The 27,454-nt window shown below is 35.7% G+C and overlaps 1 protein-coding gene across 8 annotated transcripts in view; it reads right to left on the bottom strand.

Moving 5' to 3' along the window:
* MLIP (muscular LMNA interacting protein) overlaps window positions 1-27,454 on the bottom strand; it is a 252,774-nt gene that overhangs the window by 51,977 nt on the left and 173,343 nt on the right. For all 8 annotated transcript variants that reach the window (XM_055330897.1, XM_055330901.1, XM_055330902.1 and 5 more), the window contains 2 exons: window positions 20,988-21,032; window positions 10,649-10,693 (listed from right to left, as the gene is read on the bottom strand). In XM_055330897.1, the coding sequence (XP_055186872.1) occupies window positions 10,649-10,693; window positions 20,988-21,032 (90 nt within the window). The remainder of the gene's footprint in view (window positions 1-10,648; window positions 10,694-20,987; window positions 21,033-27,454) is intronic.

The raw sequence follows: 27,454 nt of genomic DNA, 5'->3' as shown, positions 1-27,454 counted from the left end.
TAATGTAACTTTAAAGTTAACTATTATAACAATTAACTCAGAAAGATCTACTATCACAATGTTCAAAATGCAAACACCTTCCTCACTTATCGAGCCAAATGTGTTCCTAAATCTTTACCAGTGCATTCACTCAATAACTACTTCATTTGACAAATATTTATAGAGAGTGTCCTTAGTGCCAGGCAGCATTCTCATTCTGGGCATGATAGGAGAGATGAATTCGGCACAACCCAGCAAGCTTTTAACAATTTATTTTTCTGGAAATCACTCCCCAAACCCCAACATCTGCAGAGCTGGGCCCCAGAAACCATGTTCATACTATGTATGATGAAACCAGGAATGGCCTTCTGACCTAAGATGGTGGAGAGGTGGAACCACATTTTCTCTTCCAAGAAAATGGAATAGAAATCCAGATCACTCTGGAATTACTTGGGAGGATTGAACCTATGTCAATTTGTGAGCTATGGGAAAGCCTTAATCCTCCATTAAAAAAAAAAAAAAACAGATGAGATCAAGGAAGAAAGCAAAGTGTACGGGGAGCCTAGGGAGGAGAGGCTCTTGGGGGCTTTCCAGAACTAAATTCTAAAACATTCTTGGGGCCCAGCTGAAATTCTTGTCCTGCAGCTCCCTAAGACTTTCCTTTCCTCCTACTTTTTAAAACTCAAAACTTGTGTAACTTACAATTGAAAGTGTTTTAGCTAATAGACTAGTCATTCAAGACTCATAAAGTTGTACCCAATGTCAGTTTGATGGGAGAGAGAGAGAGAGAAATCTACTTTGGGGGCAATTTCAGAATGATGTTTCACAAACACCAGAATCTTGTTACACTGTAAAATGTCACAAAATGATTGATAAGTTTACAAAAACATCCCAAATAAGAATTCAATAAAAAAAAAAGTTGTGACACTTTTCCTGGTTAAGCATTTTGCCATAATCATTCTTCTCAACCCCATTGCCTTTCAGAAAACTGTAAATTAGCCCGCTTCAGTCAATGCTGATGCTCACAACTCAAGCCTTCAGGGACTACATCTATCTCTCTGCTCTATAAACCACCTGATATATTTTGAGGCTTGAATAAATGCCACTTTTTCAATCGATATTTTCCCAGTTGTCTTTATATTTATGCCAACTGGGAAAGTACAGAGGGAGAAAACCCTCTATCTTCCCCAGGCTAAGAAATATCTCCCACTTAAGAAACTCTGATTTCTCTCAGGAGGGAAAAATGAGCAATTATGTATGAAGTTGCAGTTGATACATACGAGAGCAGTAACCCTCCAGTAAGCTCAACACAAGAACAAAGCCTGGGAAACTACTGATTTCTACAACCACCTATAATAACAGAGATGCCTAATATTCAGGTCATGATCCTAAGTTGTCCAGATTTCTTGTCTGTCTTTTCCACTTGACTTCCTGTTTCATTTCCCCTTCCTTCTCCTATTCCTGTACCTTCTCCTTCTCTCCTGCTCCTTTGTGAGGCAGGAAATCAGGGCCTACCAGGTTCTAAAACATGGAGCTTTAGGAGGTAAATTTGGTAAGTATGCAAAAAAGATGAATGCAGAGAGGAGAAAGCTGACTAGAGCACTTGATATACTAAGAGAACCCCTCTGCCAGAGCAACATGACTACCTGACCCTTGTATTGCTAGCAAGATGATGATCTGGGTTATCCTCACCTGGAGACTTTCACTCAGATCTTTTCTCTTGGGGTCATCATCCTCTAGGGTGAAACCAGCAAAGAGACTCTTCTGGATATTCAGTATCAGAATCAGTTACTGATATTTCATATTCATTTTTGTTCCAGTTTTTATGCTCCTTAGTTCCTGTGAATTTCCTAAAGTTGATGGTTGTCTGATAATTTGACAATAATTCTTTCCCTATTTCCTCTACTCTACTGCATTTCCCACAGGTTCATTCCTTGGACTCTATGTCCCTATGCTGGATCTATCTGAAGTCTCTGAGTCTTCCTCATTCTAGTTTGCCTAGTTGACCTTGGTACACTTGCCCTGATTCTTACAGTGTATTTATCACCTCCTCTTTCAGTCCTATTTTTCCTCCTGCACCTTCACTTGTTGTCACTCAGTAACACTTTATAGACATAGAAGCAAAAGAAGCACATAGTTTGCCTTTGACATTCTTCACATTTCCCATTCTATAAACTTTAACCATATCCTCCACAACTAACCATCTCTCAGTATTTAGCCAGTATGGGCAAAATGGAAATCAAACAACTGGTGGTCCAATTCTGAACCTCCTGTACTCTCCATAAACCATAGTACATGGACAAATCATCTTTGTGACAGCCTCTGTACCTTACCCATACCATTTCACATGCTTTGAAATCAACTTCAAAATCCTTGAAGACTCACTGCAGATAATGACACCACCATCATTCTCCCATAGATGCAAACTCTCTGTTCTATCTATATGTGAGCAGGCTCTATATTCAATATTTTTGATACAATATATCTTCGATTCTGAATAAACAACCCTAGGAGAAACTTAGAGACAATAAGCCACATGCCAAAGCCATGCAGTTTACATGGGAAGAAGTCAACATTTAAATTCAGGACTGATCTAATCATTAAGCCCATGATTTTAATTTTTCCTATGCCTACTGCAAAGAGACAGCCAGAGAAACAACATAGACACTTAACAATTGTTTTTAAATACCAATCTCTATAATTTCCTCTGCCCAATCAATAATAAAGTCCTAGTATTTCTATATTTTTATTCTTTTTAAATTCATTGCTTCTGTTTTATTTTCACTGCCCATTGCCAAAACCTGATATCAGCCATTGTTACTTCATTCGATATCATTTTACCTTTCTTTTCACTACTCTTACTAAATCCAGTTTTTCTTTCCTTAAGCATGGAATAAATGTTCCTGCCAGAATTAGCACTCCAAAAACAGTGTAGGACATGATGTTTTCCTATTCGACATACACATCCATACATTTTCCCTTCACCTACACACATACACTTATGTCTCCCATACCACATTCTACCTTGTAAAGGACTCTCTAGTTTGCATGGCCAAGACATCAAAATTTGTACCAATGTCCCTCCCTGGACTTGGTTAAAAATACATTTTCAAAAAACATCATGATGTTGCTTGGAGGAGAGTATGAAGGATACAGATTTTAATTTTTGCAGTAGCGTTAATAGACTGTATGGCCTTGAAAAAGCTATTCAACCTGTCTGGACATTCTGCTAAGGGGTTACAACTGTCCATGATTAGGTCCCTCAATAATGAGTAAAGGTAAAGGTACATTTTAATATTTACATTCCTGTCCTCTCAGGTATCATACTACGTAGAGTTTTTACATAAGTCATGTTTCTGCATATTCAAATCCATCACCCAAACAAGGGTTCCATGGTGCCTTTTAGAACATTACAAATAGCCTAAGCGAAGCAAGGTGCTATTTCTGGTACACCCAAGGCTCTCCTGGAATATTAGTTAACTTTCTCTCTGCTCTTCCTAATGCCCGTTCCTCAATGTCAAATGGTTATGTAATCTACATTTATTTGTTGAAGACTAAATTGCAACACAGAGTAAACTAGTGGATCTATCCAAATAAGATATATGTTAGCACGTTGCCACTCAGAACGAGGTACGTAAACCAGCACCATCAGCGTCACTTGAGAACCTGTTAGAAGTACCAAATCTCAGCCCCACCCCAGACCTACTGAATCAGAACCCAAATTTTGACAAAATTCCTAGGTGATTCATGTGCACTCAACTAGAACTCATTCCATTAAAATGCTGTCCTGCTCACCGAAAGATAGATCTTCCTTGGTCTGCCATCCCAAGATATCTGCTTAACCTTGAGCTTCTGCCTCCAGACTAAAAGAGAGGCTTTAGAAGAAATCATCTTTTATTGATTTCTAATCTACATTGCATCCTCGCACATAGCTACATGGTATCTTCAGACTTCAGGTAGACTTTTGTTCTCTAATTCTGGCAAATCTAATTGGCTAAGTTTGTGTCCAAATAAAAGCAAAGGAAATTATATTAATCAACTTAGAAGTCTGTTAAGGTGAGCTCCTACAAGATCAAAATTGCCAGCAACCAAACTAGTCTAAACTGGCCCTTCTTTCATTTTTATCTGTTATAGAATCCATAGATCCAGCTAGATTCATGAGTAATACACACAAATGCTATTCTTATGATGCCAGGAAAAGCAACTCCATAATTTTCTTACCAGTCTAAATGGAGAAATAAAAACAGGCAATGACTCCCACAGTTAACACAAAAAAGCACAGAAAGAATAACAAGAAGTTTCTCTAAATGGCAAGTTTCAATTCATTTTGATGAACCTACTGAGAACTGATCTACAGTGGATATAAGACATCTCTGAAGTGCCTCAGAAAAAACCACCATTGTTCTGACACATCTATCAGAAGCTCTCTGGAGCCATTTTCCCAATTGGACCTAGTCTATGTCAGGAACTGTAGCATCTATAACCCTTGTTCTAAGAAGGCTGGCAACTCAGTTAAGTAAATGACAGAAAAATCACACTGAGCCATCACGTCACTTGACTCCTCTCAGAGCTCTCTAATAACTCACTCTCTCACTTACCAGGCCTGTAAGGTAATGCCTATCTACCAAGTGTTATCTGACCTAATCTTTCCAATGCCCAACTCACCTCCCCTGATTTTCCAATCTTATCTGCTGCTACTGTCCCTCTCACCCCTTCACTCTCTCCACCCTAGCACAGACACTATGATGCTCTCTCCCCTGGGAGTTTGTACTTGGGCTCTTTGCTGTTTCCAGAATTCTTTTTGCCCTGGAATGCTGACATCCTCTTGCCCCCCTTATTTTTTTCCATAGTACTTATCACAATCTGACATTTGTTTATTGTTTTGCTTTCTCCACTAGAATGTAAGCTTTGTGAGGCCAGAGATCATTGCTTCAGTCACTATTGCATCTCCCACACCTAGAACTGTACCTGGAATCTAGAAGGTGCTAACTAAATATTTGAAAACTGAATAAATTAATTGACAGGCAGAAGAAGCCTAGGATGCTAGCTACGATCCAAGATGAAAACCCCAAGGGATGGTGATTGTCAGCTAGGGGTCTCCCATTATTTTTTCAGTATCTTTTTTTTTTATGTAACCCAGGAGAGAGAACTCCTCAGGATAGAAGATCCATATGGTCTTTCACTAATAAAGGGCCAGAAGAAGGAAAGTGGGTTGGTGAGTTCCACCCTTATGATAAGAGTAAAGGCTGAAGTTCCCATCTCTGATGGATGCAAGAAGTCAAAGGCCGAGATCAGTTCTTTACAGACACTAAAATATTTCAAACTTCCCCATTTAAAAGAAAATTGTTGTTCCCTTTATTTGCTTATGGTGATAAGCAATAAAATATTTAATATGAAAAGACAACGATGGCATTTTTTTTGGAGAATTTGAGAGTGGGGTGGAACTAAGGAGATCATATTTAAACCTATTGCTAATCTTGAGGGAGAAAAAATCGAAGAGTATGTGGAGTCCCTGGAGCCTGGTGGCAGGTTTAAATAGCCTGCATGGAGCACTGGTCCGAGTCTGCTATTAATTTGTGTTTTTAACTCAACAAGTATACACTTATGCTTGAACATTGCTACTTGGGGGCACTGTGAAAATAAACATTGTTTCTGTTCTTTGGACCTGCAATCATAATTCTATGACAATAAATTGGTACTGCCTCTGGCTGGAGACCAAAGTTGAAAATTAACTGCCAGCACTAACCTAGAGCATCCGTTATTAATATTTTAAAATAAGGGCTTCTTAAAGCAACCTCATTCTCGAATTAGTAACTGCAGCTCATGGGCTGATTTTTTTTAAGATTTTATTTATTTATTAATGAGAGACACAGAGAGAGGCAGAGACAGGCAGAGGGAGAGGCAGGCTCCCTGCAGGGAGCCTGATGTGGGACTCAATCCCAGGACCCCAGAATCATGACCTGAGCCAAAAGCAGATGCCCAATCATTGAACCACCCAAGTGCCCCTAGTAGACTGTTTTTAATTGCCCTTGATGACAGTAGTAAGCTCTGCAGTGGTGTGATGAGAGAAGAAAAGAAAGAACAGAGTCTCAGTTTTCATGAATTTATTTTTATCTTTTTGAAGAAATAAAATGTATACTAAAAAAATAAAGTAATAAATCATAGCATATAGAAAACTCTGTGACTTGGTTAGGAGTTCTACTAATTTGATGGATCCAATGGGCTTGTGAAAGTACCACTGTGTTTCTTTTACCCATTTGCTTCAGTCTCATCTTTAGTCCCCAATGTTTTATGTATACACATATATATATTTTAGAATTTCTGTGACAACAAGCTCATTGAAACTCAAAAACATTTTACTAGTCAAGATTGTTGACAAAAGCAGTGTGCTCTAGATTATTTAGCTGACTCACTCATTCAATTAATAAACCTTTATTAGCTTTTATTCTTTTTCAACAAACAATATTATATGCCTGAAGCAAATATGTAAGCATTTTTCCCCTCAAAGAAATACCTCAGATTTTAGAACACTATAGTGCAGAGCAAAGTTGCCAAAATTGAGGGGGGGAAAGCATATTTTTATACCACCCATTAGCTCTGGGACTGCTGACATGCCATTACAGATATTTGGACTTCAGTTTTTTTCATCAGAATAATGGAAATAACAGTTCGTGCCATGCTAGCTCACAAGATTGTGAGACTCTAATGAGATATTATGCATGACAGAACTTTGTGAAGGAAAAAAAAACAACATAAAATGAATGTGAAAGGGAAAAACACTTTCCTTTCCCTATTTTTGCATTTATAATATAAAGTATTGATACTAAATGATCTACACTATCCAGGAAAGTACCTATCTGATGTGCTTTCTTTAAAAAAAATTACAATTGCTACGATAGTCATACAAAAATAAACATACGTAGGATTTCAATTATCATAAGCCACATCCCATAGCTCAAGAGACATTTGGTTGTCTGTGTACAAAACAGATGGGCTCAATTGAAATATTTTAATGGTTGAAGAGAAGACAATAGCATGACTCAAATCTTAAGAGGCGTATAAGATAAATGCTGTAGCACTTAAAGTATGTTGTGTCAAGGAAAACTGGTCAAGGACAAACCACCTTTAAGCCTGAAGAAGACATCAGTTCTACACAAAAGCTTTCAGGCAGGGCTGCATTTGCTGAACAACAGTGACCTCAAGGGCCCTCAGAAAGATGATTCATGCCCCACTAAAGCAGGACACAAAAGCTGGCATTCAGAACTAGGAACAAAGTATTTGAAAGCTTACCCACTCTTCTTTATCATGTTCCAGTAAGCTGCACTTTGCTTTTACCTGTATATAGCCATATAGCTTATTTTTTTAATCTATTGTACACTCCAGATTCAGTATTCCATCTCAGGCAACAACGAGCATTTTGTAATGGCAGTAAATACCAAGTGCAAAAGCCAAATGTCTTCTAAACAAGGCTCCCCTACCTACCACCAAGAAAGACCAGTGCTTACCCATCTTGTGGAACCTAACCTGTTTTCTTGTCCAGACAAGAGGCCCCACCAGCCTCTGTTAACATTGAGATGACTCAGCTCAGGAATTAGGAAAGCTTCGTGGAGATACAACCTCTAGCCTAGATCCCTCCTTTCCTTTTGCTTCCTTTGTTGTGCTATTAATACTATTCACAGGTGTGAAATCTCCATACCCAAATTTACCCTACCAAGTCTCCTCCTCTTTCATAAGTGATCATACCTTTGCAGGCTCTCATATGTACAATCTATATTGGCAACTTCACATCCTATGATATATGAGCTTTGTAATACCCTCTATAGGTTGACAGAGTAGTTATTCCAACCTCCCATTTTATAGATGAGCATTTTCCATACCTTCACCTCCAAGTTCCTTTCCAGTTTTCACCTACTGTGGTGTAACAGAACAAGAGAAGCTGAAGCACAGATTGGTGAACTGGTTTCATATGGACACCCAAATTATTCTATTATCTTGAGCCCAGTACTAGAGTTTGGCTTCCAAAATAAACAATGGAAGTATCTTAAGAATAAGGGACACAGTCACATTTCTTTTTTTCTTTCAAATGTTGAATTGGAACAGTTGCAATGTTAACAAGCAGATAGGTCAGCCAAGTTAAAAAGAAAAAAGTCTGAAAAAATTATATATCCTTAAAAGCAAAATGGTTTCTATATAAAACTTGTGCCACAGTGATTTATCATGTTTTCACTTCAACTAATTTATTATATTTCTCCCCTAAAACAAGACTACAGTAATTTTACTAATTACTTATTTTACACAAAACAGAATATTTACTTATATAATTTGACTATAATCTATCATATGTTCCCAATAATTTTTATGTGCTACATATATATATATATATACACTAACAAAAAGCAACATATAATATCAAAATTTCCTATTATTTGACATCTATGTGTGTATGCTATAGACATGTTTACATACTTGTGTGTGTATATGTGTATATATATATATACATAGTTCCATTTTTCAAGGCATTCTCACTCAAATTATTCAGAATTTAATTCTGAAGAGAGTTTGAGATGACAAATTTTGAAAATTCATTCATAGAAATGAAAGTTTTAAATTTCATTCATCTATTACTTAAGAGCAAAAATATCATAAATCTTCAAAGAAGCAAATGTCATATATCATTCCTTGCCTGCAATTATTTCTATTCTATTCCATTCCCCAGTAATGAAATCAGGGTTAATGCCATGAAATAGAAGGCAAAGTGATTAAGCTGAGTAATTATATCAGTCCAGATGTTCTTTTTGTGTGTGATAAGCCTGCTTGATAATAATCCCTTCACAAACCAACCTATGTCTCAAGGGAATTTGGGAATTAAAACTTAATTTAAAACTTGGTTAAGATATTCCTTGAACTCTTTAGAGAAAAAGTCTAAAGCAAATGCAGAGAAATTATCATTAAAGTCAGTCAAAGCAATGCTTTGCATTTTTCTCCCTAAGGAACACAAACTTAGAATTCACAGAAATATTGTATTAGACAGGAAAAGGTTTATTTATTGCATTTACAATGAGTTGTTTTTAATATGTCTCTTTTTATGAAATCATTATATATATTTGCTATATATATATATATATGTCACTCATTGCTCTCAAGAAACAAGTATACCATTATTTTAAATATTAAAATAGTTGTAATATTTCCATATCTAAACGGGGAAACTATTCAACTTTATTATGTTATTGCAATGCTTGTTTCCATGGCAACTTCTTCATATCACTCTGCTAGTAATCATAGACTCACAGTGCTAGAAGGGCTTGGAAAGTATGTAATAGAATGCTCTCATTGTTCATTTAGGAAACTGAGGATCAAACTTTCAGATTTGTGACTTCTCCACTGTCAGCCTAACAGCAGGTGTCAGAGCAGAAACAAAAGATGGTTCTTCTGGCCCCCATTCTAGGATTCTTTCACCTATACCATACTGCTAGCCACTACTCTAACTAACGAACGCTAAAATCACGTGCACACACACACACACACATGCAAACACAAATGAAAATAGTTTGGCATGATAATGACAACATGACTTATTGACTATGGATATAGGACACCAAAACAATTGCTTAAATAGGGAAAAATAACAGTACTAAACAGTGATTTTGTCTTCTTAACATCTCAAACTGCTTTACTACAAATTTTTCTAATTATACCAAAGATGCTTATTGTTCAGGAGTTTACAATTATAAACAATAAAAGTTAAAAGATATATAGAAAATCTTTAGTATTATCTAGGCAACTTATTTCATAGTTTCAATTTGCCAACCACTGTAAGAATAGAAAACACAAAACACTATAAGGAAAAATAATTCCATGTAATCAAATTTTCATCTATAAATAACAGATTTCTAGAATCCAGATCTGTGCTAATACAGTAGCCAGTAGCCCTTTGTCAAGCTGATGAAATGTGGTAATTCTGAATCGAGATGTGTTCTAGTTGTAAAATATACAGCATAGTTGAAAGACTTAGCCACAAAAAAGGAATGTAAAATATCTCAAGTTTATGCTGCTTATATGTTTGAAGTAGTATTTACATATCATTAAATAAAATATATCTTTGAAATGTGGCCTGTGTTTGTCTTTTTGTTTTTAGGGATTTTTTTTAACTTTTTAATGTGGCTCCTAGAAAATTTTAAATTACATATGTGACTTCCATTTATGGTTCACATATTTCTACTGCTTATTACCGATCTAGACCATTCACATCCTAACCTTTCTATCTGAAATAGCCCATTGTTCATTTCTTAAAATTCGGAACTTGTCCAACATGATCAGTGTGACCTGTCCTTGAATGTTTTTGCATCTGTCCCATCAGGAACTGAGTACCTTTCTCTAAATTGCAACAGCATTTTGCTTCTGACCCCACCCACATCATGCTAGTCCCACTAATAAGATGGAAGTTCCTAGCAAACAGGGTCCATGTTCCTAGCAAACATGGTTTTATGTGTGTTTATAAGCGGCAAAACAACCAGCATGCAGCTTCAGTAAAGCATCAGTAAACTTTTGTCAGACAAGTAAGCAAATACATGTAGTACATTTATTCTCAGTTCACTTTCTCTCAAAGCTGTCTTGGGAGGTCAGAATTTTCTAAAGTAGGTCCATGACTTAATGAGAGGATACATACCAGTTGACTCTCAGATACTGTAGAGGATGGTGAGGACAGGTTTGCCTGCAAAATTAGAAATATGGTGTTTATTTAGTGAAATTTATAATTTAATAAAGTATCTATAATTTTAAGTTTCTTAAGTTCTTTTCTTATTAAAGAATACATGTCCATTATAGAATTTTGAAAAGTATAATGTGAAAAAAAATATTGTACCACCAAAAAATGATTTGAATATGTTTGGTACATTGCCCTACAATATGTGTATTTTTGTAAATATACAAAATTTGAGGTGTATATTTTTATACACCTCATCTAATGGTGAATATGATGTTTTATGTATTGCTTTTCCTTTTTTTTTTATTCATAGACACAGAGAGAGAGGGGCAGAGACACAGACAGAGGGAGAAGCAGGCTCCACGCAGGGAGCCCAATGTGGGACTCTATACCGGGGCTCCAGGGTCACACCCCAGGCTGCAGGAGGCGCCAAACCACTGCACCACCGGGGCTGCCCTTGCTTTTCCTTAATATCTTGACATAAGCACTATCACAAGACAGCAATAATTCTTCAAGATTACATAGTATTTCAGTCTCTGTATATACTCCACATTTTACCTAAATGTACTAGCATTGTTGGATATTTAAATTTGTTCACAGCAAATTGACACAGAAACAGATTTTTCCTTAATGTATTTCTATATACAAAGGAAAGCATAACGAAATTTTCATGATTTTGGAAAGAAAACAATTTAGATTTAAAAACTGTTTTGGGGGTGTCTGGGTGGCACATTTGGTTATTAAGTGTCTGCCTTTGGCTCAGGTCATGATCCCAGCATCCTGGGATCCAGGCCCACGTCAGGCTCCCTGTTCAGTGGGGAGTCTGCTTCTCCCTCTCTCTCAGTGTGCTTGCACCTTCTTTCTCTCTCTTTCTCTCTTTCAAAGCAATCAATCAATCAATCTTTTTTTTTAATTGTTTTCAATTCAAGGTGAGGTTAATATCATTTCTTCCTCCTTGGTTCCTGAACTTCACCCCCTCCATCTGGATTTAGTTTCCTTCTTACTGAAGTATATACTGTGCTGTTTCTTTCAGACCTTACCGTCTTGGACTTTGCTTGAAAATGTTTTTATTTTGTTCTCATTCTTGAGAGTTCAACTTGACATAGAATTCTAGGTTAATAGTTATGATCTCTGAGCATTTTGAAGACACTATCCCACTGGCTCTGGCGTCTGTCAGTCTAAATGTCATAACTTGGTGGATCATATGTCTACATATTTGGTTAGCACTTAAAACTTTCCTCTATGGGATGCCTCGGTGGCTCAGTCAGTTAAGCATCTGACTCTTGACTTTGGCTCAGGTCATCATCTGAGAGTCATGATCTCAGAGTCCTGAGATTGAGCCCTGAGTCAGGCTTTGCACTCAGTGCAGATTTTGCTTTTCCCTGTCCTTTGCATTCCTCCCCCTACTCATGCACTCGGGGTTCAATCTTAGGACTCTGAGATCATGACTCTTAAAAAAAAAAAGCCCAAAACTTTCCTCTATAATATCCTGTAATTTCACTGTGATGTATCTGAGGGTTGATTTCTTTTTATGTATCTTTTTTGAGATTTGGTGTGGTCCTTCATTCTGAATATGCATATCTTTCTTCAATTCTGGAAAATCTTCCATGAATACCTCTTCAAATATTGCCTTTTTCACATTATGTCTCATCTCTTCTTAGGAAGCTTCTATTAAATATATATTTAGTCTTCTCAATCTATCCCCAGTTTCCATTAATTTCCTTTCATGTTTTTTATCCCTTTAGGCTGCATGTTTTATACATTGAATGGTTTCCACCTATAAACATTTAAAAATATATATTTTGTTTATTTATTCATTAGAGATACAGAGAGAGAGGCAGAGACATAGGCAGACGGAGAAGCAGGCTCCCCATGGGGAGCCTGATAGGGGACTCATCCAGGATCATGACCTCAGCCAAAGGCAGACGCTCAACCACTGAGCCATTCAGGTGCCCCCCTACTTCCACATATAAACTTGATAACTAATTTTTCTTCAATTTTATATTAATACATTCAACATGACAAGTTAATTTTATGTTTTAAGGACTTTATTTTAACTTCTAGAAGTTCTACTTTGTTCTTTTTCAAATATTTCTTATGGTATCTGTAACTCTAACTATTTTAACATTTTTGGTGTATCTACACATTCATTTCAGATTTTCCTTTAATTCCTTATTGCTAAATCTCCCATTTCCTGTATCAACTAACTCTCCCTCATGTCTCTCCTCCACGATGTTCTTTAGTCATTTTACAGTTATTGATTTTTTATTTTGAGTTCATCTTCAGTCAGAGTAACCTTGCTGGTGATTTGTATATGTGTCTAAGAGCCCTTGGCCTGGGAAAGCATGCCTCCAGTACGTTTGACAGTACAGTGCTTGTGGGAATCCTAGGAGTTTCACTGGCTTCCATTTTATTTCATCACCCTAACTTGAAGGGAGGTAGATCCCCACATCTTCAAGTTCCAGAGGTTTAGAAGCCATTTTCTCATGGATGGCTCTTTCACCAACCTAAAGTGTAGGGTGAGATGGTAGAAGGATTTTATCCTTTCTCTATTCCATGCTTCATGGCCAGTGCGGCCTTCTGGGATCCTGGATGTACACAAAGGATTCATATACAAGTTTCAGACTTACTAAACAGTAAAAGTTAAAATCTGAGCTGCTGGGTCCTAGCACATAGGTTCTGACGTACCTATGTTCCACCAAAGCTTTAGCTTTTCCTTAATGCTCCCACTTGGAACTCCCATTTCATTTTTGGCATTCAGAAGTTTCTCCTTATTTACTCTAGATTGGGTTACCTAAATATTTTTAATAACTGTGTTTTATCAGCATTTCTGCATTTAAATGGGAGGCTGAGCTTCTACATCAACTCAGCCTTCAACTTTGATGGAAGTGGCCAACACACAAATGTTAATTATAAATAGACTTGGCTGAAATATGATAAAGTTGTGTTCTTAAACATTTCCATTCTTTTTGAGATTGTAAATGTTTTCAAGGTTTATTATAGGTGTGTCAATATTCTTTTTTACTTTCTGAGATATGAATGGTAACTGGAAACTAAGAGCTTAGTGGTTCTTATGGTATTGCCAAGTGTATAGAAGTATGAATCACCAAACATACTGACAAGGCACTCGCAGTCCTTCTCACACTGTGACCAATATTGTTTATTTTCTGCTTTTTGACTCATACCTTTATTCACAAGACTATCGCTGCTTGCTGCCATTCATGGTTGTTCTATGGCAGCAGGGTGTATTGGCTAAATGCTCCCCATCTCTAATCTCTGGGACCACGTTAGTGGGCACTAAGGTTTATGGCTATCCTGTGCAGAAATTACCTTTTAGAATGTCCATTACATTCAGTCCACTTAGGGTTTTGTTTTTAACCTCATAATGTAATAAATACAAGTAATACTGATTTCCTCTAAAGTTTTCATTTTTTCCCTTTAATTTTCCTTTATTGCAATAGTGAGAGAATTCTCTATGAACTCCCTAAGTTAAATTAATAGTTTCTATGATATACACTGAATTAAATGTATCTTGACTAAAACATAACCTAGATAAAGTTTCATCTCAATAATTATAGGAAATTGGGATACACATTAAAAACAAAGTACCTGTACAATTTAACTACACTACTAGTGTTTATAAGTATGTTGTGCTAAATAATACCAAACTATTAGAGGGGAAAAAAGATAAAATGTTCAAGAAAAGTAATGATTAAATGAGGGAAAAACCCAAAGATCTTTGTACCAGTCTCCATAAATCCCCAAAATTCCTTCACTGGGAATTTTAACATTATAATAAAAATACTTTAGACATCACCATTCCGTTTTTATTTTACCCTATACAATGGGTTTCATATCAGTTTTATGAGAAACTATTCCCAGAGAAAGGATAGAATCAAATGTGAACCTCAGGGTGGTGTAAATATTTATAAAGCCACTGCAGCTCCTGTACCAAAAAAAAAGAATATTGACTTATGTGTCTTATGAATATAACCAGATTCTTTCAACCAACCCAGTCATGTCAGGCTCTTTGAGAAGCCTCACACTGCTTGCCTAATACAGGTTAGCAGGGTTTATTAAATGCTATAGCTATAATCATGTTATTAAGTTTGTAGCAATTATTTTCTAAAAAGTGAGGAAAGATTTTATGGTAAGCTAAGATTGGATCAGTGTGAGGTGGAAGAAAGCTACTCTATATGAACCACCGCTCATCAGTTAGCTGAAGGAAGGGAGAGAAGCAACTTGACGTCCCTAAAACAAAACTTGAAATTGGATTTGAACAACACTAAAGATTATATTCATTCACATCTATCCACCTTAATATTAACTGTGAGGAGCAACAGTACAGAGGAGTTTAGAAAGGCTGGTTTGTGAAACAAAATCCTATAATCTACTCTAAGTCCTTTAACTTCATTTTAATCATAAAAGAAAGGAAAGGAAAGTGTAAGAAAAGAGGGTCCATATTAACCATTATTATCATCATTTAAAAGTTTAGAAACCAACAGAGCTGTCAAAAAAATGTGAAATTCAAAATTCCTTACCTCAAAGAAAGTCTATTAAAGAGCTAGATTATATGGAAAACCAATAAGTTAAAGGAAAGAAAGGAAAATTTTAAATCCACTTAAAAATAAATTGCTATACAGGGCCACCACTGTGCCAAGCCAGCTTGGAGAGAAACTATGTTCCTTTTCCAAAGACTTGTTGTCAGAGGCACAGGAAATACAATGAAGCTCCTTAGGCATTGTAGGCATTGTCTAGATTGCTTTTCCTTATAATGCGCAGCTTTCCCCCATTCTTGACACATGTCCTTTTTGGCTAACATCACACCAGCAGACATCCTGTTGGGGGACTGGAACAAAATCCAGTTATTCCAATTGTCTCTGCCTCCTACACTCGATACTTCCATTTTCAGCTTTTTCCCCCTTTCACCAGTCACATCTCTCCCACCTTTCAATATCATGAAAGTGTTTTTCTTCCACCTTTTCTCTGTTGATTCATTGTCCTGAATTTCCTTTTCTCACGACTCAAAGAACTCTAATTAGCGATAATATGTTAACTGAATTATGTTACTACTACTCCCAGGCAGAAAGAAAATGCTTAAAATATTGGCTGAGCACCTAATAATCATTGAGTGCTGAGCCTGGTGTTGAGGAAACATAAAATGATAAAACACCATCTTTTCCTTAGCCTAGCAAGTGTTCGTGTTATTAATTTATACATAAGTTACTACGTATGCAAAAGAATAAATCCAATAGTAAGAATGTTAGGCACCAAGCACATAGTGATATATTATGAGGCATCATATCTTCCCTTGCTTCACATTGTTTATTCTAACTATCTACAGGCATTACTCTCTCTCACTAAAAAACATTTTATAAATTAGTAATATATCCCCCAAAAACCTAAATATAAAATGTAGATTTGAAAGTATTTAAAAAGTTTGAGTCTTTATGCTAAGGACTGAGGATTCCACCTTTTCAGGAACATAACAGGGAGGCAGAACCAGTGACAGCCATTGTTTACATATGCAAATGAGGAGATAAAAGATCTGATCAAGGGGAAGTTTGGCTAAAATATGGTGCCTTCGTATTTGGTAAAGTCTAAAATGATGATGAGAAGGATGCAAGGCATAAGGAGTGTCTCATTACACCTTTTCTCTCCCTCTTCATTTAGCAGAACCCAGATAATTACCATCAGTTCCTTCCTCATCCCCTTTTACATATGCATGCCTTAGAAGTATTTCTGAACAATGAGTAAGAGAAATAAATGAGAATAATCAGAAGAGTGGAATTTCTTGTTTAAACTCTTTCTGTGACTCAACAAATCTCTGGTTGAATCCTATGGAAGCAGATCTGGACCAAGGTCTGGATTGAATAGACTGGATTCAAGTCTCATCTTACCTTCAGATCCAGGACTACCTTACATTAGTAGGCAGCACCTCTGAAGCACTCCAGCATAGCAACATTGCCAAGCATAGCAACAAGGGAGTGCGTAAGCTGCCTAAATTGGAGACAGTGACCTTTATTTGAATATCTGTATATATGGATAGTGGGGGATATTCTTAATAAAGTTTGACACATTTTTAATATATTGTGATATTTTGAAAGCAATATGCATCCATTGTTATGACATTTTCTGTCCCTCAAGCTCATTAAGATGGGATCTTATCTGTTTGCCATATAATATTCAATAGGCCTGTCTGTTATTTCTCTGACACTTAAAAGTAACTCATACAACGTTGAGAGTTTATAAAATTAGTTGTTATCTATAGACTGTAATTCCAACTAAGGATTTTTTTGATAAATTAGTAGTAGGTCTAATATTTGCCTGATTTTCTGAGGTTGCTCTTTATTAAGAAAGCATACTGTGGTTTTGGATTACATGAATGAAATAATTTATGCTGGTAGTAGTCAATGAAAGATAAATATTTACAAAGACAAGTATAATGCAAAGGAAAAAATGACATTCCCCTCCAAATATGATAGAGTGAAAACACAATGAAATAGAAATTCAAATAGCAAATTCATTCCTTTATATAGGGGGAAAGAAGTTCTTTAAAAATAAGTAATTATGAGAAACAATCACTCATACATCATCTGAGAAATTATGAGTTAATTTCTATGAGAGTGATTTAAGATGTTAAAAATATAATAGACATCATTTTAGATATTGCCACCAAATATGAAATTACTTTTGAATAATTTAGACTAAAGGTTACTGAATGTGAAGAAATCATTTAGACCCAGAATAACTACTAATGGATAAAATATTTAAGGAAAACAAACCATTCCCATATCTTCTATAGTTCTCATACAACTATTAATGCCACGGACTGATGTGAGGGAGACCTGGGCTGGATTTTGCCTACTCTGACTTCAAAGACTTGGTTTCCTTCTTTGTCATATGAAGATCTTGAAATAATAATAAGACACACCTCATAAGACTGGTGTACGGTTAAATTAAATGTTTAAACCTCATTTGCAAGGTAAGAACTCAAAATAATCGAGTGGAAAATTGATAATAAATTAATATAATCAATCTTGCAAGTGACCTGTGAAGATCACCACTACTCAACATGTTGTTAGTCTCACCTAAATTCTATTACACTTAAGAAGACTTCAATTAAATTACTTTTAAATAACTTGCAATTCAAGTACACCATGAATTGAAGAAAACTTTGACTAATTAGACTGAACTGATGGTACTTTTCCTGCATCTGGCTCATACAAAAAAAAAAAAGACTATGTGAAATGTAACAATACGTGCAATAAAGAGTAAGAATGGGAAACTAATCTTTTTGCTTTTTCTTTTTTTTTTTTCATGGAAAAAAGTCAGTGTTTTACCAAAGGCTCCAGAAAGAGGAATTAGTCACACAATTTCTCGTTATTTAATAAAACCACTTATAATCATCCTAGGAACACTGGAAATCCAATAGATAATACAGATACATTGAAAACTAGCAGCTTTGCACATCTGTTTTCACATCAACCAGTTCTATAGCTAGCTTTTCTCTAATTTCTAAAAGAAAATGTCTTATTCATTTACTATTGTAATTGTTTACAGTCTCCCCCATTATAAACTGCAGAAATGGGACCTTTTAGGTTCATACCTCACCCCAGTGACTCTTCAGTAAGCAGTCACAGTAGACATTGAGTAAATATTTGTTGAATCAATGAACAAAAATGGAACAAAAATTGAATAATAAAGCTAGCTAGAAAATTCTGACTATATTTTCTACAAGTTGTGGTTTATAGTTTATATACTATACTTTGAGAGAGCCCCCAGAGATAAGGATATTGAGTGGTCCATGCTAATCTCAAATATCACAAAACTTTTTTTTCTTGGCTCTAATTTAAGTCTTCTCTTTTTTCCCTGTTGGTGTAGGAGTTGGTAAACTGCAGATCCCTGTTTCTGAACCGAATCTAAGAATTCCTACAAAGTCAATGACACACCAGCTCCAACAGGTATATATACTGTGAAAATGCCTACTTCCTTCAAGTTTGAAAAGAGGTAGTGAAATACTTAAAAAACTTCTCAGCTTTGCTTTTGAGTTTCCATAGGAGAGAAAGGCAGAAAAATATAGTGAAAGATTAATTAATCGTGTAAAAGCTATTCAAATCACACTTAAGGTATCTTGTAGTTCAGCCAATATGAATATTAGAATTTCTAGAAGAAAATATTACTATGTCATTCTTTTAAAATCAGAACATACCGTATTTAAAATAGATTTTCACATAAGACCAAAGCTTATGGCTGAAGTGGACTTATGTTCTAAAATCTCATTTTTTTCCATCTCAAAATAAATGTATCAGATATCACTTAGGAAATATAATAACTGCAGCCAAATATTTACAAGTGTGGCTTCCCTGTGATTTGGCACCAAAGAACCGGGTTTTACATTCCACCACAAAATTACCCTTTATAGTCTTCCAAAAGACATGGACATATTTAAGGTATCACAAACAACAATTCAAATGTCATGTTGTAAGAGAAAGTAAAAAGCAAAGCTTCTCACTCAAGAAACCAAATTTAATCAAAGTCAAGAATCTTATCTGAATCAGAGTTCATATTTGTACTAGTCTATACTAAATCTATTTGATGATTCAGTGTTAACTTTGCATGACTCAAATGCTCTCACAAAGTTTGGGGCAAATGTTAACCTACTTTAATTAAGTCTGATAACTTATTGAAGAATAATTTGAAATAAACTCTAACTAAGGAGATTGAAGCAGTCCCTCCAGAATTATTGCAGTTGCTGTCAAATTGGCCACTCCCAGGGAGGGGTGAGAGGAAGTATCAGCCTCTCCCCACCTTCTTGTAAATGAGTCTCCATCAGAGGCGTTTTGGTGACAGGTAGGAGTAGGTGAGAAAGGAATATGAGAGAGCAAAACTTGCAGCTGTTTTCTTGTGTGTCTGGCTCTTGTAGCATGTATTAGTCACAAAAAGTATTGAAACATCTTTAGGGAACTTTCTTCTCTAGTATTCAACTTTAGAATCAAGGAACTCCACTAAATCATGGCAATTTTACTCCTCTAAAGAAAGGAAGAAATAAGAAGGGGGGGGAGCATAGATGAAGGGAAAAGCAAAGGAAAATAAGAGGAAGAAAGGGAAGAACTATTACTTATTCTGGTATGTCAGGTCTACATCAAGGGCTTTTTATACATTAACCAATAGGAATCTTATACATCAGGAAATTATTAGATTCCCAATTTTATAGATGAAAAACCAAAGGCATGGAGTGGGGGGTTAAGTGACTTTCCAGGATCAGACAACAAACAGCCATGCTATGATTTAAACTTGGGAACAGCCTACTAAATGTCTCTATTCTTCTAAGAATTACTCCTAATGGCTTCCAATAAAAACAAAAGAGTGAAAGCTTCTAGGAAAATAGTCTAAGTATTCCTATCCATACCCTCTAAACATCATTTCCCAAATGTGATAAAATTCAGTTATTTCATTCAGCTTATTATTTGCCTTAGGGACATCCAAATAAAGACAGAAATACATAAAGTAGAAAAAAAGATATGTCACAAAATACGTAATTAATAACTATGTATTCTTGATGATGATGAAAAGAGTACATTAGAAAGTATAAGGTATAACCTAAAATAAATAATTTAGTGTTTTATTTTGAACTAAAAACTAAACATTTGCTTAGAGCAAAATATTGTTTCTATTGAAGATATTCAATCAGAAGCAGAAGTTGGCCACATGATGGATTATGAGGTGAATAAAAAGTGGAAACAAGGTGAGGCTATGTGTGTGTGCCTAGGGCATTCAGAGCCAGCTCCACATAATTAATTGAATCAAGCCTGTGAGTCTGTATCTACACATCTATTAATCTATTTTTGCTTAAGTGGAAACTGGTTTATTTGACAATAATTTAAATGAAAGAAAGCAACAAACTAGTCAAAGCCAACTAAACTGGCCATCCCGTTGGAAATTGACAAATCTTATGTTTTAAGTATATGAGTTGGCTCTTTTATAATAAGCACAGTAAACCATTACAAAAATGAAAATGTCCCAGACACTTTGATAATTAGACAGAAAGCAGGTGTTGAAGTTCCATTTTATTTAGCCAAACTAATCAAACTAGACCTCACTTAACAAGGAATTTATTCAATAAACTTACCTGACATAACCTGATTTTACACATCTGGGCAAATTGCACCATCCTACCCCTTTCCATTTATGAAAAAAAAATCAATGGATTCAATTTTAATGGCTGTATAATTGAGTTTCCTCCAAAGCATACACATGCACCCATTTAAAAAGCAGTATGTATTATTATGAAGGGACTTACATATTTGGTTTCTCGACCAGCTGCTCTTGGAAGAGTTGTAGGCATCTGTATGAAAATGAAACTAATTTTACTACTGAAGTAACCACAAAAGTACTAAAAGACTCGACTTCTGGGATAAGTGTTCACCTTTTTTTTTTGTTATTAAGACTTTCTAACCATCCTGCTCTCTTTTCTATACAAAGTCCCTGTCCCTTTAAAAATTATTTCATTAAGCTATAACACTTCATTACTCCTCTCATTGTTATTATCTCTCAGCTTTCTGGGAAATTTTCTCGTATTTACTGATGACATTCATTCATGGATCATAATGGTTCCTTGTGTGATTTTTGCCATTTTCAAAATTCACATGGAAGTCTCTATCCTCTCACTTCTTCAAATCCCTCAACTCCAAAGGTATTCTCGTCCACTTCATTTCACTCATCCACTCTTAGGATCATTTCTAGACTTTTCCTTTGCAAATAAAATGGGAAATCTGTGAAGTTTCGATTTTGAGCATCCTACTCTGAGAATTCGATCTTCCATTCACTTCTCAAATGTCCCCAATGTGACATTCCTTCAGCCTCATTGAGACTTCAAAATCAATGAGTTTTACCACTTCCATTGTGGTGTTATTACCTCTTGGTTTACATTTACTTATTTTTAGTTGTTTTAACACCTTAATTTCTCTTGCTTCCCTCTCCTTATGACAAATCAACCTTATAAAAAAAAAAAGAAGAAGAGAAAAGAAAACAACAAACCTGGATAGACCTTATCATCTATTTTCTCTAGACATGAAAAGCAAAATATTGTGGGGAAACTCTTTCATTATAAATTAATGGTCATTAACTTCAAATGAGCATTCAATACTGTTTGGTAAGCCCCTAATTTTTCTCTTGTAGGCCCACTTTCTGAAGTGAGATGGTCTATTTGATCCATTCGTCTCTCAGAAATACTCATTGTATATCTACTGTGTGCCAGGAACTTTATACACTTCAGCTTATCAGTAAACAAAACACACAAAGATGCTCTGTCTTTTGGGAAGCTTACATTCTAGCAGGAGAGAAGATAAACAATAAAATAACAAATAAGTAAATTATACTGTATGTTGGAAGTAAATCATACCATATATTACACCATATGTTATACAACAAAAAAGAGTAGAAATAATTTGAAGGCTAGGGTAATATATTCTTCCAGAGAAAATCTTTGCTTCTGTCAAACACCTCATTTCTTTTAGACAACCCAGATGTTAAGAAGGTCAAGAGTGCTGTGAGCTTACAATTTCAGAAAGGAGGTCAATCTAGAGAGGTAACACTTGGGCTAGGATTTGAAGGAAGTGAGGGAGCTAGACATGTACATAACTAAACAAAGAGCATTTCAACAAGATGGTACAAATGAAAAGTTCTCAAAGTGGATTTCCACTTCTGAGAATGATACCCCAAGGACTGAATGCGATTCTTCCAAAATAAACAACAAAAAGTTGGGTAAAATATTTAAAACAATATTGGCATATTATTTATTAAAGACATCAATGAGCTAATAAGAGAAAAAAGAATTTGAGAGCAAGATCAGGAGAAGATGGGAATCCAAAGAGAGGAGTCACCATCTGAGACCAGCTTTTATCCTACAGATACTTGCAAACAATGATGAGTTGCTTGAGAATCTGATTCAAACTTACGACCATCTCACAGGTGTAGGGAGATAAAAGTCAGAATCTGTGACCCACCAAGAATAGACTGAGCCCTAGGTCTAAGATTGACCTAGAAGACCTCACATAGTCTTCAGGCTTGCCTCAAATAATTGAAAACAATGTTTAGAAAAAAAAAATCCCAAAACCTTAAATTAAATTAAGTAATCCTTCTTTACTAATGTTCTTGGTATCTGACAGAAGCAAAGAAAGTCTCTCTATAGTAAAATAATATCATCTGAGCCCTCAAATAATTTCTATAAATAAACTTTTGAGTAGAATATCAACACACTATCAGATTCAGATACACAAAGAGGTAAGACAATGTGAGTGAAAATGAACATAAATAATGAACAACCAAAACACATGCACAGAGAATCCAGAAATCTGTTTTCTTAGATCCGGACTGAAAACAACCATAATTATCCGTGCTTTTTCTGAGATAAAAGCTAAGCTTGCAAGTTTTCTACAAGGAACTAGAAACTATAAAAAGTTATATAAGTGATTTGAAAACAGAACAAAATGTACTAAGGTAAGAGCATGCATGGCACATTCGAGGCACAGCAAGGAAGCAGGCAGAGCTGGCATGGTGTGAGCAGAGTAGGAAAGCAGGAGAGCAGGGGAGCAGTGATGGAAGGGCTGGGAGACCAGATCATAGAGGCCCTTCCAAGAGCTCATAAGGATTCTGGTTTATATCTAAAGGAAATGTGTAGGCACTGCTGGTTTTCAGCAGAGGGGGGCCATAATTTGACTTATGCTTGAAAAGTGTCTCTCTCGTTGATGTGTTAAAAATGAAAGATAGTGAGGCAAGGTTATAAGGAAAAATATACTGCACTATCTAGCAAAACATGATGATGGCTCAGTAGTACAAAAAGCATGAAATAATCATATTCTACATATATCTTAAATCTACAGCAATAGAGTTTCTAATAAAGATGTGGAATATGAGAGAAATTTAAGAATAAAACTTGACACCAAAGTTTCCGGCCTTGTGCAAATGAAAGATTAGAATTCTATAGATGGAGATGGGAAGGCAGGATATGGAATAGTTTTTGTGGGAAGAAATCTAGACTTTAATTTTTCAGATATTTATTAGAAATCTAAATGGAAAAGGAGAGTAGAGGGCAGTGAGAGAAATTGGGATATTGGAGTTGGGGATCATTCTGGAGTAGAGATATAAATTTGAGAGTTGACAGTATATACTTGCTTTTCAAAACACCAAAGGAATGCATATAGAGAGGAATGAGAAGTCTAAGGATTGAATCCTGCAGCACTCCAGCATTGATAATTTGGGAAGAAGAGCATAAACCAGCAAATGAACTTAAGAAATAATGATGGCAAATGATGTATGACAAAAGCTGAGAGAGAATATAATGTCCTGGAAGGCACTAGAGGAATGTGTGCCAGATAGGAGGGAGTAGCAGCTATCTCCAGTTCTGCAGATATGTCAGCTCTGACCAGCGCTGAGTTGATAGCAGTGGGAACCTGAAGAAAGTGGTTTGGACAACACAGTGTAGGCAAAGCTTGAATGGAAGGGATTTATGAGGGGAAAAAAAGAATAATTGAAAGCAGAACACATAATGGCTTTCAACTTTTTCTTTTCCAAACTCTTCCCTATAATATGGTTGCTTTTTTTAAAAGATTTTATTTATTTATTCATTATATATATATATATATATATATATATATATATATATATATATATGAGAGAGAGAGAAAATGAGAGAGAGAAGCAGGCTCCATGCCGGGAGCCTGACGCGTGACTCGATCCCGGGACTCTAGGATCGCGCCCTGGACCAAAGGCAGGTGCCAAACCACTGAGCCACCCAGGGATCCTCAATATGGTTGCTTTTTAACCTCAGTTAATAATCTTAAACCTTCCTTCACTGAAAGATGTTAGTTATTGAATGACTAAAATTATGAGTTATAATTTTTTCCTTTTCTCTCCCTCCACCTACAAACACACTTGCATCTGTACCTGACATTTCCTCTGTTTTCTGTCTTCTTAAAATGGCAGGCATTTCCAGCTTTTAATAAAAGGACACTTATTTGAATGAGGCTGTAAGTCCTATCTTCTGAGGGATTTTCATCCTGCAGGATTTCTTTTGTATAATTCCTCTAGTGAATCTATCCTACTAACGTGCCAACTTCTCTTGTCATTTTCAGCTTTTAAAAGCAAATCAGAAGTAAATTCTTCCTTGACTCTACTCCAGACCTAATTTCCTTCTCCCTTTCATAGCCCAACATTTCAAAGTAGTTTTGTCTGTTTGTTTGTTTTACATCCTCTGTCTCTGCTTTCTCACTGCACACCACTTTTCAACATCAGAGATAAAGACAGCAGTGGGGTAATGTGAGGAAGCAAAATTTGAGGATGTTGAAAAGATATATCTCTGAGGATAATATCAAGGTGGTCCTTCAGTCTGGCTGGCAAAAAGGGGACAGTTAAGCATAGGTTTGGACAACTGGACAGTTCCTGATGCCTTCCTTGGGGATAACAATGGAAACAGCTATTTGAAGAGGAGTATGGAGTGCCATAAGCAAAGATGCAGGGAGGCAAAGATGAGGAACACTGTCACCAGGGTGGGAAAAGAGTGGCAAGGGGGGAATACTTAACATTACAGAGTTCTACAGCCTGAGACACATGCTCCTTCTGTTTTTCATAAAACAAGAACAAAAGACAAAATGCAGCAGAATTGGTAAATCCTAGGCACTAGGCTTAAGTGTCTGCCACTTCAGGCATCAGGCACACATATAGCCAAGCTAGCCAATATGCTCTGAGAACTTTGAGTTTCCATGGAAAAATAGTAAGACATCTGAAAAATGTAAATACTGTAGGAGAAAAAACGGTACAGTTATTCCTCTACTAGGATTTTACACAAGAGAAATGAAAGCACATGTCCATACAAAATCTTGTTCTTAGCAGTTCTATTAATAATAGCACTTAAGTAGGAATAACCCAATTGTCCATCATCAACAGGTGAATAGATATAGTACAACCATATGATGGAATACTACTCAGCAATGAAAACAAATGAACTATTGATGCATGGAAAAACATGGATGAATCTCAACTGCCTTCTAAGAATACTAGAATTAAAATAAAAAACTAAATACAGAGGTAAGAACTGGACAGTCAAAAAAATTCTAAAAAAAAAAAATTCTAAAAGATTACAGACCCACTCTGTAAATGATCACTCTGTAGCAGAGGAGTAAATATCATGCTGGCAAAATACTTCACAAGTATGTTGTTGAAGAAAAAGAACCTGGGGGAGAAGCATTGAAGAGATAGGACCTATAATTTTCTGTTCAACAAAACTATAATTTAAACGAAAGGGCAAAATAAAGATATTCTCAAAAACATAGGCCACAGAATCAACACAAAAACACCTTGTTGTATATAATTTTCAGCAAGATTCCACCCAGAAAAAATAAATAAATCCAGGAGAAAGCTACAAACGTGTGAGAAATCAGGATCTAAATAAAGAAGACATCGAGAAAAATATAACCATAAAGATTCAGATACAAAAATCAAAATAATACTAACAAATTATGTCTGTGTGTATGTATTTTGATTAAAAACATTGGAAAGTGAAAGTGCTATAGTATTTATCTAATTGCTTTTTTTTTTCAAGATTTTATTTATTTATTTTTTTATGAGAGACACAGAGAGAGGCAGAGACACAGGCAGCAGGCTCCATGCAGAAAGCCTGATATGGGACTCAATCCCAGGAGTTCAAGAACATGTCCTGAGTCAAACACAGATGCTCAATGGCTGAGCCACCCAGGTGTCCAGTATTTGCCTAATTTTGAACAAAGATATTGCAAAGTTTAAGATGGATAGGAAAATAAACATAGTTATTATCTTTAACAATTTATGTGTAACAAAAATGTAAAATATTCAAAAATTTTCAAATTTACAACCAATAAATGTCAAAATACTGAAAGGTAAGCAGGAAATTGAAAAAAAAATTACTTAAGCTCCCAGATAAACAGCTTCTCAGATTTAATATAAAAGTGATGATATCCACAAATCTATTATCCCAAAAATAATTAGACCAGAGGATGCAAAAAAAAATTGTTTTAAACCCTAAGTAATAGAGAATTGCAAAAAAGTAGTAAGGAAAGAAAGTATTAGAAAGTAGTAACAAAAGTTGTATCTGGGACACCTGGGTGGTTCAGCGGTTGAGCGCCTGCCTTCTGCTCAGGTCTTGATCCCAGGATCCCGGATCGAGTCCCACCTCAGGCTCCCTGCAAGGAGCCTGCTTCTCCCTCTCCTATGTTTCTGCATCTGTGTGTCTCTCATGAATAAATAAATAAATCTTTTAAAAAAAGAAGATATATCTAAGAAAACATGAATTTAAAATTATATATATATATATATATAACAGTAACCCTAGGTAGGAGATATATATATATAGTTTTTATACTAGATTAAGAACAACCTCAGGTTCAAAAGGGTTATATATACTAGTAAAGGTTAAAAAAAAAAACAAAAAGATGAGAATGAACACCAACACATCAGCAATAGCAAAATAGCAACACAGGTGCAAAATATACAAGTCAAACCTAATTAACACTACTCTAGCTTTATTTCTGTCTTCCTCTTGGCAGCAATTACCATGATTATATTCTCTTAAATACTCTCTTCTTGTAGCTTCCATGTTACCACACTGTTCTGATTTTCTTCTTAAAACAATGAATGTTTCATGTCCTCTGCTGGCTTCTCCTCTACTTCCTTTATTGGACCCACAATATTTTTTTCTTGGAGCTCTCTGTAGAAAGAGCTTGTAGCTCTTGTAGC

This window comes from Nyctereutes procyonoides, unplaced genomic scaffold (genome assembly GCF_905146905.1).
Source record: "Nyctereutes procyonoides isolate TBG_1078 unplaced genomic scaffold, NYPRO_anot_genome, whole genome shotgun sequence".
Taxonomy (NCBI): domain Eukaryota; kingdom Metazoa; phylum Chordata; class Mammalia; order Carnivora; family Canidae; genus Nyctereutes; species Nyctereutes procyonoides.
This window is presented reverse-complemented; position numbering and strand designations above follow the sequence as displayed.